Source organism: Camellia sinensis, chromosome 9, assembly GCF_055761805.1.
Source record: "Camellia sinensis isolate YWXY chromosome 9, ASM5576180v1, whole genome shotgun sequence".
NCBI classification, from domain to species: Eukaryota; Viridiplantae; Streptophyta; class Magnoliopsida; order Ericales; family Theaceae; genus Camellia; species Camellia sinensis.
Genome location: NC_138969.1, coordinates 184,143,252 through 184,155,461, shown reverse-complemented (window position 1 = coordinate 184,155,461; position 12,210 = coordinate 184,143,252). Strand labels below are relative to the sequence as shown.

General features: G+C 43.0%; 1 protein-coding gene across 1 annotated transcript; it reads right to left on the bottom strand.

Annotated features, from left to right (window-relative positions):
- Positions 1 to 2,980: 2,980 nt before the first annotated feature.
- Positions 2,981 to 5,734, bottom strand: LOC145799980 (uncharacterized). Its single transcript, XM_082889629.1, has 2 exons — positions 5,577 to 5,734; positions 2,981 to 4,307 (listed from the first exon to the last, which is right to left on the bottom strand). The coding sequence occupies exons 1-2, from the start codon at positions 5,732 to 5,734 to the stop codon at positions 2,981 to 2,983; spliced, it is 1,485 nt and encodes a 494-aa protein (XP_082745755.1).
- Positions 5,735 to 12,210: the final 6,476 nt, after the last annotated feature.

Below are 12,210 nucleotides of genomic sequence, written 5' to 3'. Positions count from 1 at the left end.
CATTTAAGAGCATATAGGACTGTCATGTTCCTATTTCATTCACTCTTTAAGTGCCTTTGAATGTTGTGCATTGTTGCCTTGTTTGTGGCTTAGCTTGTATGCATGCATGCCTAGGCCTTTGATCCCTCATCTCAGCATGTTTTGGTCCTTGTTTAGACCTATTCTAGCTCTGTCCATGGTTGGTTCATGCATTTGTGCCATGTATTGCATGCCCCCTTTGTAGTCCTCTTTGCTAGCTTTAATGCTTAAGGACCCTTGCATGCTTTGCTTGTTTTGTTTGGATGGTTTGGCATCATTTCTTACCATATTTCAGAGCTCGTAGTGTTGCTACACTTCCACTTTTGTCATTCTTTGAGCACTCTTGAGAGTTGTGCTCTTATGCCCGGTCAATGGGCATTTGCATTGTGTATGCGTTTACTTTGTACTTCATGCCTTAGTTTCATCCTTATGGCCACTGATTTGGGCTTGATTGAGGTCTGTCCATTTTGGTTTAAGTCCATTGAGCGTATTTGATTGCATGTTGTTTGCATGCTTATATTACATCGCATTGTGTGTGCTTAAGTTACATTGCATTGAGTATGCCATCTTGTTCATTGCATTGAGTATACCATGTTCTTAGCATTGTGTATGCCAGGTTGTTCTTTGCATTGTCTATGCATGCCCTTAGCTTTGGTAGTTTGATCATGTTGCATTGCATGTTGTTGCATGCTTGTCCCTTGCATGATTGTTTGCATGCCTGTAGTTGCATTGCATGTTTGCATGCTTGCTTGCATTTGTTTGGATTAGGTGTTGATCCAAACACGAGGAACGAAGGACGTTTCATATTTGAAGTGATGAAACGTGCCTCAATTCTCAGTCACTAACCCTCTTGATCATATATGATAGAGTTCTAGACTTTATGTGTTTATGTGTGCATTCATTTTACATTGAATTGTGCAAATTGGCTTCTTGGCCATCATGCGTCGAGATGCGTGATTGGTGTCCCGAGGGTCGAGAACCACACTCCCTTGAGCTCGTGAAATGATAGGGAGGGTGGTCGTGCACACATATGTTGCAAATACATTGTCATGCCCTTTCTTACTCTCTGTTGCGGCAAACTGGAGAAGTGCAGCAAAAACTAGTTAGCCAGCCAGAAAAACTAGCTGGCCGACCACTTTTTCTGGTCTACAGCAACAAAAAGTGGTCGGCCAGTGGCTGGAAGCATCCCTAGGTGGTCGGCCAAGCTCCCACAGGTCCCCAAGGTGAGTTAGAAGCTTTCTGGAGCTTGGTGCGCGGTTCTGAGAACAATTGCAAACAGAGGCAAGTCGGGGCATCGTGACGGATTTCTGAACGAGGCAACCGAGCATGCGTGCATTCTTTTCCCTCTTAGGACATTGCTTTACTGCTTTACTTAGCTAATTTGCTTAGCTAGTTTATGCTTTGGTTTGTACTTGATTAGCTAATATGCTTAGCTATTCAATTTGTGTTGTAATAATTAGTTGTAGCTAGTTATTAAATTTTGTGATGTAATAATTAGTTTAATTAGCTTAGATTAGCTAGTTAGCTTATTATTCGGACCCTCCGTCGAGAGGGCCAATTGTTGTAATAAGTGTGCGTGTGTGTGATGCATGTCTTCCAACCCCCATTTCTTTCTCTCTTTTACTTAACCGCTTACGATGGTTAGTTTTAGGGCATATTTTGATTAGTATCCTTATGCTTCGCATGCGTGTGTGCGCTCATTCATCTGTATTGTATGCACCGGGCTCGACGCATCATATTAACTGCATTGTATTTCAATTCCAAGTTGAATACATGTATCGAATTGTCGCATTCATATAACATGATTAGAATAGCCGAGCCTATCTTAGTTGCATTTTTACATGTGTTGCATTAGCCATCTTAACATGAACTAGGATCATGCATGATTTCTAACTAGTTCTCTGTTTTGGCTCGGAGTACACTGTGAGTGTTTACGCTTTAGCATACTGCATGCGTGTTAATGTCGCCATGAAAGCATGCTTGCCATGAGGCTAACTGCTTAGTTGATTAACTGCCTGAATGCCTGTGGGTGAAGGTTAGATTGCTTGAATTGGAACAATTCATTGAAATCCGCGATTTAGCCTACTTACGAGTAGCAACTTTAAACCGTTTTCAAACGAACATGCAATGTTTTGTTCCAACTTAGGTGATCTAGTCTATACTTGTATGATGTGCGCATCACATAGTAATTCTAGGTTAATAACCAGAATAAGAACACATGTGTTTTCAAAAAAAAAATATCATGCTTAGTAAAGGCCGATCTTTGATCGGGCGAGCGAGGGTGCTCATTGCATGACCTGCCCCTCTCGTACCCAAGTTCCCGAGCCGAGGCAACTTTGGTGATGATGGACACGTGGCCTTAGGCGCGAGTCAGGGTTTCCTAAATTTCCTCAAAATAAAACATTTAGGTAGCGACTCTGTATCTGGCAAAGCAGTCCATGTTTGGCACTTCTTTATAAAAATCAGTTTTCCAAAATAATTTGCCAGATCTGGACTCTTTGGTGATTTATCGGTCTCACATTGCACTTTGTGAGATTAGATTTAGAACAGTGACATGAGTCCGAACTTGTAGTAGCCTAGAACAAAACGGATTTCGCGCCCTCGCAGCGCAGAGCCCGGGGAGTTCTCAAGGTACGTCTACAACGGCTAATGTAGTAAACTGGACGTTGTATTGAGTCGTCTTCCCTGATGAGGGCAGCACTGACTGCAGTGTTTGACACCGCTAAGTAGAGAAAAAGGGGTTCGCCTGGCAGTGCTTGAGAGAGGAGGGGAGGGTTAGCCAGGCACTACTTCAGTTGTTGAAAAGCCTCCTCGGATTCAGTGCTCTACTCGAAAGCTTGCCAGAGAACTTTAAAAAATGGAAGACATTTGTCGGTTGCCTGGGAGATAAAGCGGTTGAGGGCGGCAACTCTGCCCTTGAGTTGTTGAACCTCCTTGACCGTTCTGGAAGACTGCATTTCGATCAAGGCCTTAATCTTTTTGGGGTTGGCCTCAATGCCCATTGGCTAACCATGAAGCCCAAGAACTTTCCAGATCCTACGCCGAAGGCGCACTTCTCCGAATTCAGTTTCATCTGATATTTGCGTAAGGTTTTGAAAGTCTCTTTCAAGTCCGTTAAGTGGTCGGAGGAGAGTTTACTCTTGACTAGCATGTCGTCGACGTAGACCTCCATGTTCCAACCTATCTGGTGTTGAAAGACGGCATTAACCAGGCGTTGGTAAGTTGCATCGGCATTTTTCAAGCCGAACGGCATAACACGATAGTGATAAGTCCCTCTGTCTATGATGAAAGAGGTGTGTTCCTGGTTGGCTGGGTGCATCAGGATTTGATTGTAGTCGGAGAAGGCATCCATGAAGCTAAGCATTTGATGTCTGACAATTGCGTCGACCAGTAGATCTATCCGGGGGAGAGGGTAACTATCTTTTGGGCAGGCCCAGTTGAGGTCGGAGTAATCGACGCAGAGGCGCCATTTTCCATTGTGTTTGCGGACCAAGACTACATTGGATAGCCACCTAGGGTAGTCCCCGTTCTTAATGAACTGCGTTTTCAGTAGTTTTTCCACTTCAGAGGCGATGAGGGTATGGCGTTCCGGATGAAAAATATGCTGCTTTTGTCGAAAAGATCGGAAGTGGGGCTCGATACTGAGGCGATGAGTGATGAATGAGGGATCAATACCTGGTATGTCGAAGTGGGTCCAGGCAAAGACATCGTTGTGCTCGATTAAGAGAGCTATGAGATCGGCATTGGCCTGGGAGGATAGTTGACTGCCTATCCTGGCTATTCTAGCTGAGTTAGCATGATTGATGGGTACTTCGACAAGTTCCTCCACAGGTTCTTCTCTGACTAACTCTTCCTTTTCTCTAACGTCGAGACCTTCGATGATCATAGTCTCCTTCATCTTGACTTCCTTTAGTGAAGCGACGTAGTATTGCTTAGCCATCGTCTGCTTGCCCCGCACTGTGCCGACCCCAAGATCGGTCAGGAATTTCATGGCTAGATGGTATGTAGAGGTAATAGCTTGGAAAACGTTGAGAGACGTGCGTCCAAGGATTATGTTGTAAGTAGAAGGACAATCAACGACGAGGAATGTAAGTAGCTTTGTGGTCTGCTGTAGATATTCTCCGATGGTGATGGGGAGATTGATGGAGCCTATGAAGTTCACCCAGTCCCTAATGAAACTGACTAGCGGGGTTTGGAGAGGGGACAATTTTTCTTCTCTGACCTTGAGTTGGCGATAGGTGTTCAAGAAGATGATGTCTGAAGAGCTTCCGTTGTCGACGAGCACCCGTCTGACTTTGTAGTTGGATAGGAGAGCAGAGATGACAAGGGGGTCGTCATGGAGATAATAGATGCTCGTGTAGTCGGCCTCCGTAAAGGTGATGGGTTCGATCTACTGCTTGAGGTGTTTGAAGGGGCGACCTAATGTCGTGACTTCTTTATTGGAGCCTTGTCTGATTTTTCTCAGTTCGGCTCGCTGGGCAGAACGGGATGGACCTCCACACGCGAGTTCGCCAGCGATGACTCTGATCTCCCCAACCGGGGGGGTAAGATTGCCTTGTGTGTGGGGTTGCGGTGGGGGTTGATCATTGTCCCGCTTTGGTTGCGCGGGTTGTCGAGGAAGGGTTTGTCGATGATGGCCCCCCGGCAGGTCGGTCCTTTGTCGCTGCTCAGGGCGGGCTATGGTCCTGATGGAAGCGGCAGTACTTGGATTGATCTTGCCGGTTGAAGGGAGACCGTGATGGTTGGGGCCATTTCAGGTTGTAATATCGTTGGATCTGGTTCAAGACTTATTCCATGGGGGAATTGAGGGAGGTGTATTGCTCGAACCGACCGGGCGGTCGGGCAGATGCCGGTCGGTCGGATCGAGCGAGTCAGTCGGTATACTGAGGGGTTGGTTGGGTATAGTGAGAGAGTCTAGTTTCAGTTTCCTTTCTTTTCTCCCTAGGGGTCGGATTTTTAGTTGCAGTATCTTAGCGGGCTGCCAAAGAGTCTTTGGCGTTCATATATTTTTGGGCTTTAGAGAGAAGGGTGGCCATGGTGGTTAGGGGGTTTTTAGAAAGAGAGAAAAGGAAATCAGATGGCCGTAAACCGGCCATAAAGGCTGTGAGGATGACCTTGTCGTCGTTTTCAAACACCTGAAGGGCCTCGGTGTTAAAATGGGTGACATAACTACGCAGTGACTCTCCTTCCGTCTGACAGATATTAAGCAGTTAAGTTGCCGAACGCCGCTGGCTCTGGGCACCAATGAAATGGCTCAAGAAAGAATTACTTAGTGTTGGAAAGTGGAGACAAAATCTGGCAGCAACTGACTCAACCATAGCTGAGCCGACCCCTTAAGCGTCGCGGGGAAAGCCTGACACATGATCTCGTCAGGAAAAGCATGGAGGATCATGAGGGTCTTGTAGGTCTCCAGATGGTCAATTGGGTCTGTTGTGCCGTTGAATGAGCTGATCAAGGGCATTTTAAACTTGAGGGATAGGGGTTTGTCCCTGATAGAGGCGACAAACGGGGAGTTGGTTGCCGTGGAGGGTTTAATTTGTATGTTCTGCATGTTCTACATGACTCCTTGAAGCTGGAGTTTCATGGCTCGAAGTTCCGCATCCCAAATGGGGACATTGTCACCTCTAGAATGCAGTGGGGGTTGAACAAAACTAGCCTCTGCTTTAGGAGCTGGTGTTTCAGCAGATGGATGTAAGCCCCAAGGTGGTAGGTTCATGTCTTGAGGTGGAGGTTGTAAACCCTCTAAGTTGGAAATGTGATCTTGTTGGAAAGGATGGCTCGAGGTTCGTTCTCGATTGGGGGGGAAAGTCTTGTAGTGGTGGAGAAGGTATAAGGAGGTTTCGCTAGAGCAAAGCATTGATCAGGGCTTGGTTTTGCTTGGCTATGCAGTTGATGCTGCTGGTGAGTTCTGTGAAGTACTGAGGTGGGTTATTCGGGTTAGGAGGGTCGGCTTTGGGGTCGACAACGTTGTATTGAGAAGCCATGGATCTCGTTGTGACCATCCATCTTGACGGCCTGGGCAGAGGAATTATCGGGAACCGGTCTCCTGCAACAATGAGCACAACTGTTATCCAGAGTGATGTTCCCACAGATGGTGCCAACTGATGATACTGCTGATTCCTAGAGAGCGAGTCGGGTTGACCCACGCTTCCTACAACATTCACCAGTCTTTAAGCTTGTTGGATCACCTGCAAGAATATCCAACGGGGAACGAGAGTCCCCCAGCGGACCCTTCGACGATTAAGTTAGAGGAGAGATTGATGTTGTGTCCGGAGAGAGAGAGAGAGAGAGAGAGAGAGAGAGAGAGAGAACTTAACCTTTTTGTGTCTTTGGAAGCCTCCTTATATCCTTCATTCATCATTTTCTTGTCCACTCCGACCTGTCATGTTGACCGAAAGTCTATGCTCTAGCACCTTGTTCATGGTGAGGCTGCCCGTTCCGACGTGAAGGGAATATCGCATTTAATGCCGCCGGAGCCTCATTAATGGCTGATGTGTAGTGTAATAACTTTGCAGGATCTTTGTCCGCTTATGTGGCTGGTTCTCCTTTTGACAAGTGTTTAGATGCCATTGGTTCTTGATGCAACGTTGAGTTTCAATAGTGTTGGGCTTTCGTACTTAAACCATGAATTGGGCTCTAAGTGGTGCGCCAAAAGCCTCTATGGGCCCACCGATGTCAATAATAATAATAAGTTAATTGGATATCTGTAATTCCATAACAAAAGAACAATTTGTTTTTTTTTTTTTAAAAAAAAAAATATACTATAAACATAATTTTAATAATTTTCTTTTTAAACAATTAGGATACATGATCATATGCCCGACCAACCTTATAATGATTTGAATTATTAAAATATATTATAAAAAAAACAAAACAAAACAAAACAAAACAAAAATACTTCACAGCAGCATCCATATGTCCCTATTTGACCCCAAGTGGCACTTTGGTGTGTCAAAAGGCATCACTGGCTCCTACATAAATAAGGAGTTATACAACATTTATTTTTGTGCAAAAATAATTTAAAATTTTAAAGTAACTCATTATTTTTTGACAGAATAAACTCCAGACGTAGAGTTAAATTTGTAGTGGTAGATCCATACTCAAAAATGTTTGGGATTGTTCTAGAGAAAATGAAACAAAAGTTAAGGCAATTTTTTGTTTGTTTGTTTGTTTTTTTTTTTTTTCGTTTGGGGGAAGAATTTGCACGAATTTGATTTTTTTAAGAACATAAAAAGAAAGAATTAAATTTGATTAGATAATGTGTGATTAGTAAAGGATCGATTTTTTAGTACATGAGGAAGGTATCCTCAAATACTCTATAATTTTCCATTTTACATTGCCTCTTAGTGTGAGTAAGTAACGAAAAATAGTGTAAAAAAAGTGTGCGTCCATACCACAACTCTTCTACAAATCTAGTTTCGTTCAAGTAAAAGATTTAAATTGAAACAATTTTCAAATCGATCTAGAGATTATTTAGATTCTATTAATAATGAAGATTGGGAATATCACACATAGATCAATCAAACAGAGATTGAACAACTAAAAGAAGATCTCTTCTTTAGATCTTGAAGAGAGAATCAAAGAACACATTCTCGAACAAAGCAGTCATGGAATTGTAGTCGGAGAAAGCCAGCAGGTAGAGATGGATCAACGATAAAATGCTTCTTCACTATTTTCTTAACGACAAGTTCAGCTTGTAGGCATGAATTTCTGTAGAAATGCAACTCTAGACATAGACTATTGTTTACTAGTAGTAGTATCGATGCTAGTGTTAGAAGAGCTAAGTGCAAAGCTTCAATGTGGCAAGTTTCTGCTACGTTCTTGGTGAACATAGTGCATTTATGGAGATTGTAGATACTAATATATGATATGATATTCAAATTTGTGAACCAATTGAACATGGTTGACGAATAATTATAATAATAATCATACCTTAATTAGATTATTTGAAGCTGTATTTCTCGAGTTTTATGTACATTAACGTTCTCAAGTTTGATCGAGATTGGGAATATACATTACTTGTATGGATATCCATTGTCTGAAAATCCCTACATCATCTAAACATAAATCTTCTAATGCAGTAATAGGTTAAAATACTCAATAAAATAAAATGTTACATTTAACTCATAATCATTTTATTTTTTCTCTCACAACCATCAAATTAACTAAAAAAAAAGCCAATCAACTTCCCAAATACAACTATTTTAGCGAAGTTAAAATAGTAAAAAAAACTAAATAGCCAACTTTCCAAACAAGGCATAAGACATGATCTCAATAAATGATTGGAAATATATTATTCTACGTCCACATGGCTTGCATAGATCCATTATCTAAAAAGGGAATGGCTTCCCTCCACTTCAACCACAGATTAAAGGGTACTGTTGGGCCCGTGGGGGGCTTGCCACGGGTCCTGTTTTGATAATTTGAATCGTCAATATGTAGAAATCGTTGAGTATTATATGGTTGTAAAAAATCACGTTAATCAAATATCCATAATTATGTGATCAAATTTGTTTTGTATGAAAAAAATAGACAGCGAAAAATATACGGCTTACAAAAATCTAATTTGACCACATAACTATCGATATCCGATCAAGGTGATTTTTTACAGGCATATAATACTCGATGAGTTCTACACATTGAATGGTTCGAATTATCGAAATGGGAACCGTAGTGAGCCTTCACGGCTCCAATAGTGATCAGACTGGAGGGAAGCCATTTCCATCTCAAAATCCCCATGTCATTTAAGCGTAAATCTTTTGATGCAGTAACATTAAGACATGATTTTATTTTTTTTAGATGAGGATTATCTTCAGCCCAGATTTTGGACTAGAGGATGCTGTTTGGATTTGTTGAGCCCACCATGGGCCCCGTTTCGATAATTCAAACTATTTATTTTGTCAGGCACTTTATGTAATTTATCCACAAAAAATTAAGTCAATCCGATAACTGTAACATGTTCAATTTATTGCGTTTGTCACTAAAAAAAAAGTATGATTTATTTTTAAAAACATAATTGCTGTTTATTTTTTAGTGAAAAATTGAATTAGTTATAATTGTGGAATCGATCTAATTTTTTTGATGAATGAAATGTATAGAGTATTCAACAAAATAAACGATTTAAATTATCAAAACAGGACTTGTGATGAACCTCACAGATCCAAAGAGCACCTTTGAACTGGAGGGGATCCTCCTTTTTTTAAGATAGGAGTAGGACTAGGAAAGGCTAGAGGCGTCCTTTGCCACCAACATGGAGAGGAAAGGCTAGAGGCGTCCTTTGCCACCAACATGGAGAGAGATGGCGGGCATTCCTCAATCCATGTTCGAAAATCTGCCAACTCTACCGCCATGCAAGCCAAATGATGAGCCACTGAATTCCCTTCTCGACGTACATGGGAGACCAAGAAACGCATGAACCGGCTTGTCCCCCTTGCTACCTCAGAGATCAAAATTCCTTATTCGACCACCTATCATCAGAACAACTCTCATGGGATGTCAATGCCTCCAAATCCATTTGCAAATGATAAGCCAATTTCACCGAAAAAATTCCGTTCTTCTTAAAATGCCAAACCTGCACATACCGCGGCAAACTGGGACAAATCGGAATATTCCGAACAATATCCTTATCAATCTCTAGCAAATTCAGTCCTGCCCCATCCAAGTCCCAACACTTTCGATCACTATCAATGAGAGAACTCACCATCGGTCTCACTTCCACAGTCGGCAAAGAAGAAATTATCTGAAATGTTTTTTCAAAAAGGTTTAAGGAGAATCAATCCTATGTCTTGCAGGCATAATTAAATATCTTATGATTTCAAATTCCTTTTAGAATTATGTAATAAATTTTAAGATGCAGACAAGTCAAAACATAAATTTAAAAGTTATAAATATTTTAGAAATCTATATTAAAGTTTGAATCAATAATAGCCATGAAAATTCTTCTTCTTTTTTTTTTTCTTTTTCTTTTTTTGGTTATATTTTATTTTACAATTAATTTTTTATATATATAAAAAAAAATAAAAACTCAAAGAATGGCAAGGTTCTATAATTTATAACTGACATAGGTGGGCCTGTAGGGGCTTTTGGCACACCACTTAAAGCTCAATACATAATTCAAATACTAAAACCCAATATTGTTGGAGTCCAACGTTGTACCAAGAACCAATGACATCTAAACACGTGTTAAGAAAAGAACCAACCACAAAAGTAGACTAAGATCCGACAGAGTTATTGTACCACACATCAGCCACTAATGAGGCTCCCTGCAGCATTTAATGCGATAACCCCTTCACGTCGAAACAGAACAACCTCACCATGAACAAGGCAGGCTAGAACATAGACTTTCGGCCAACATGACATGTCAGAGTGGACAAGGAAATGATGAACAAAGGATATAAGCAGGTTTTTAAGACAAAGAGAAGGTTAATTTCCCTATCACCATCCTATTTCTATATTCCGTTGATCTCTCTTCTCTAACTCGCTCGTCAGAGGGCTCGTCGGGGGACTCCCGTTCCACGTTGGACTCTTGTGCAGGTTTCTTAGTGGGCCCAACGATCGAACGACAGCGTGGAAGGCCTGGATCAGCCCGACCCGTTCCTCTGGGACAAGAAGCATCATCAGCTGGCGCCGTCTGTGGGAATTTCCACTCCGTGTGACAATTCTGCTCATTGTTTCCAGAGACCCATTCCCGATAATCCCCATCTGCCACCCACCAAGGTGGATGGTCACAACTAGATCCATGGCTTCTCAACACAACATTGCCGACCCCCAAGCCGATCCTCCTAACCCGAAGTACCCACCTCAGTACTTCACAGAACTCACCAACAGCATCAACCGCTTAGCCGAACAAAACCAAGACTTAATCAATGTTTTACTTTAGCGAGACCTCCGTGTGCCTCCTCCACCACCACAAGATATCCCACCTAACAGAGAACGAACCCTGAGCCATCCCTTCCAACAAGCCCACCCCTCAAACTTGGAGGGCTCGCGACCCCTTTCCCAAGACATGAACCAGCCAGCTCAGGGTCTACATCCATCAGCCCAAGCACCTGCTCCCAACGGAGAGACAAATAGTGTCTAGTCTCCATTCCATTCTGGTAGTGACAACGTCCCTATCTGGGATGCGGAACTCCGAGCCATGAAACTCCAGCTTCAATGAGTCATGCAGAACATGCAGAATAAACCCTCCACAACAGCCAATTCACCATTTGTCATCTCCATCAGGGACAAACCCCTACCTCCTAAGTTCAAAATACCCTCGATCGACTCCTTCAACGGCACAACAGACCCAGTCGACCACTTGGAGACCTATAGGACCCTGATGGTCCTCCATGCATTCCCCGATGAGATCATGTGTCGGGCTTTCCCCGTAACGCTTAAGGGGTCTGCCCGACTGTGGTTTAGTCAGTTGCCAACGGACTCTATCTCTACTCTCCAGCACCTAAGTGACTCCTTTCTTAGCCACTTCATCGGTGCCCAGTGCCAATGGCGTCTGGCGACCCAGCTCCTCAACATCCGTCAGACGGAGGGGGAGTTGCTACGTAGCTTCGTCACTCGTTTCAACATCGAAGCCTTGTAGGTGGCAAAAAACGACGATAATGTTATTCTCGCGGCTTTCATGGCTGGCTTACGATCATCCTATTTCATTTTCTCCCTCTCCAAAAACCCTTCAACCTCCATGGCGACCCTCCTTTCCAAAGCTCAAAAATACATGAATGCCGAAGATTCTCTGGCCGCCTGCCAAGACTCCACAACCAAAAAAACAACCTTCAGAGAGAAGAGAAAGGAATCTGAAACCAGAACCACCCAATACACACAGCAAACACCTCAATATACCGACCGAACCGCTTGAGCTGATCGATCGGCACCTACCCGACTGCCCGGTCGGTTCGAACGAAACATACTCCTCAATTCCCCATGGAACAAGTCTAAAACCAGATCCAACGAGATTACAACTTGAAATGGCCACAACCCTCACGGTCTCCTTCCAACCAGCGAGACCAATCCAAATATTGTTGTTTCCATCAGGACCACGACCACAATACCGAGGAATGTGTTAACCTTAAAGACCAAGTAGAAAGCTTGATACGCCAAGGGCACCTCAGTCGGTTCACGACAGTCTGTCCCTAGCAACGGCCAAGGACCGAACCTGCTAGGGGCAACCGCCAACACACACCTTTCCAATAACCCGCA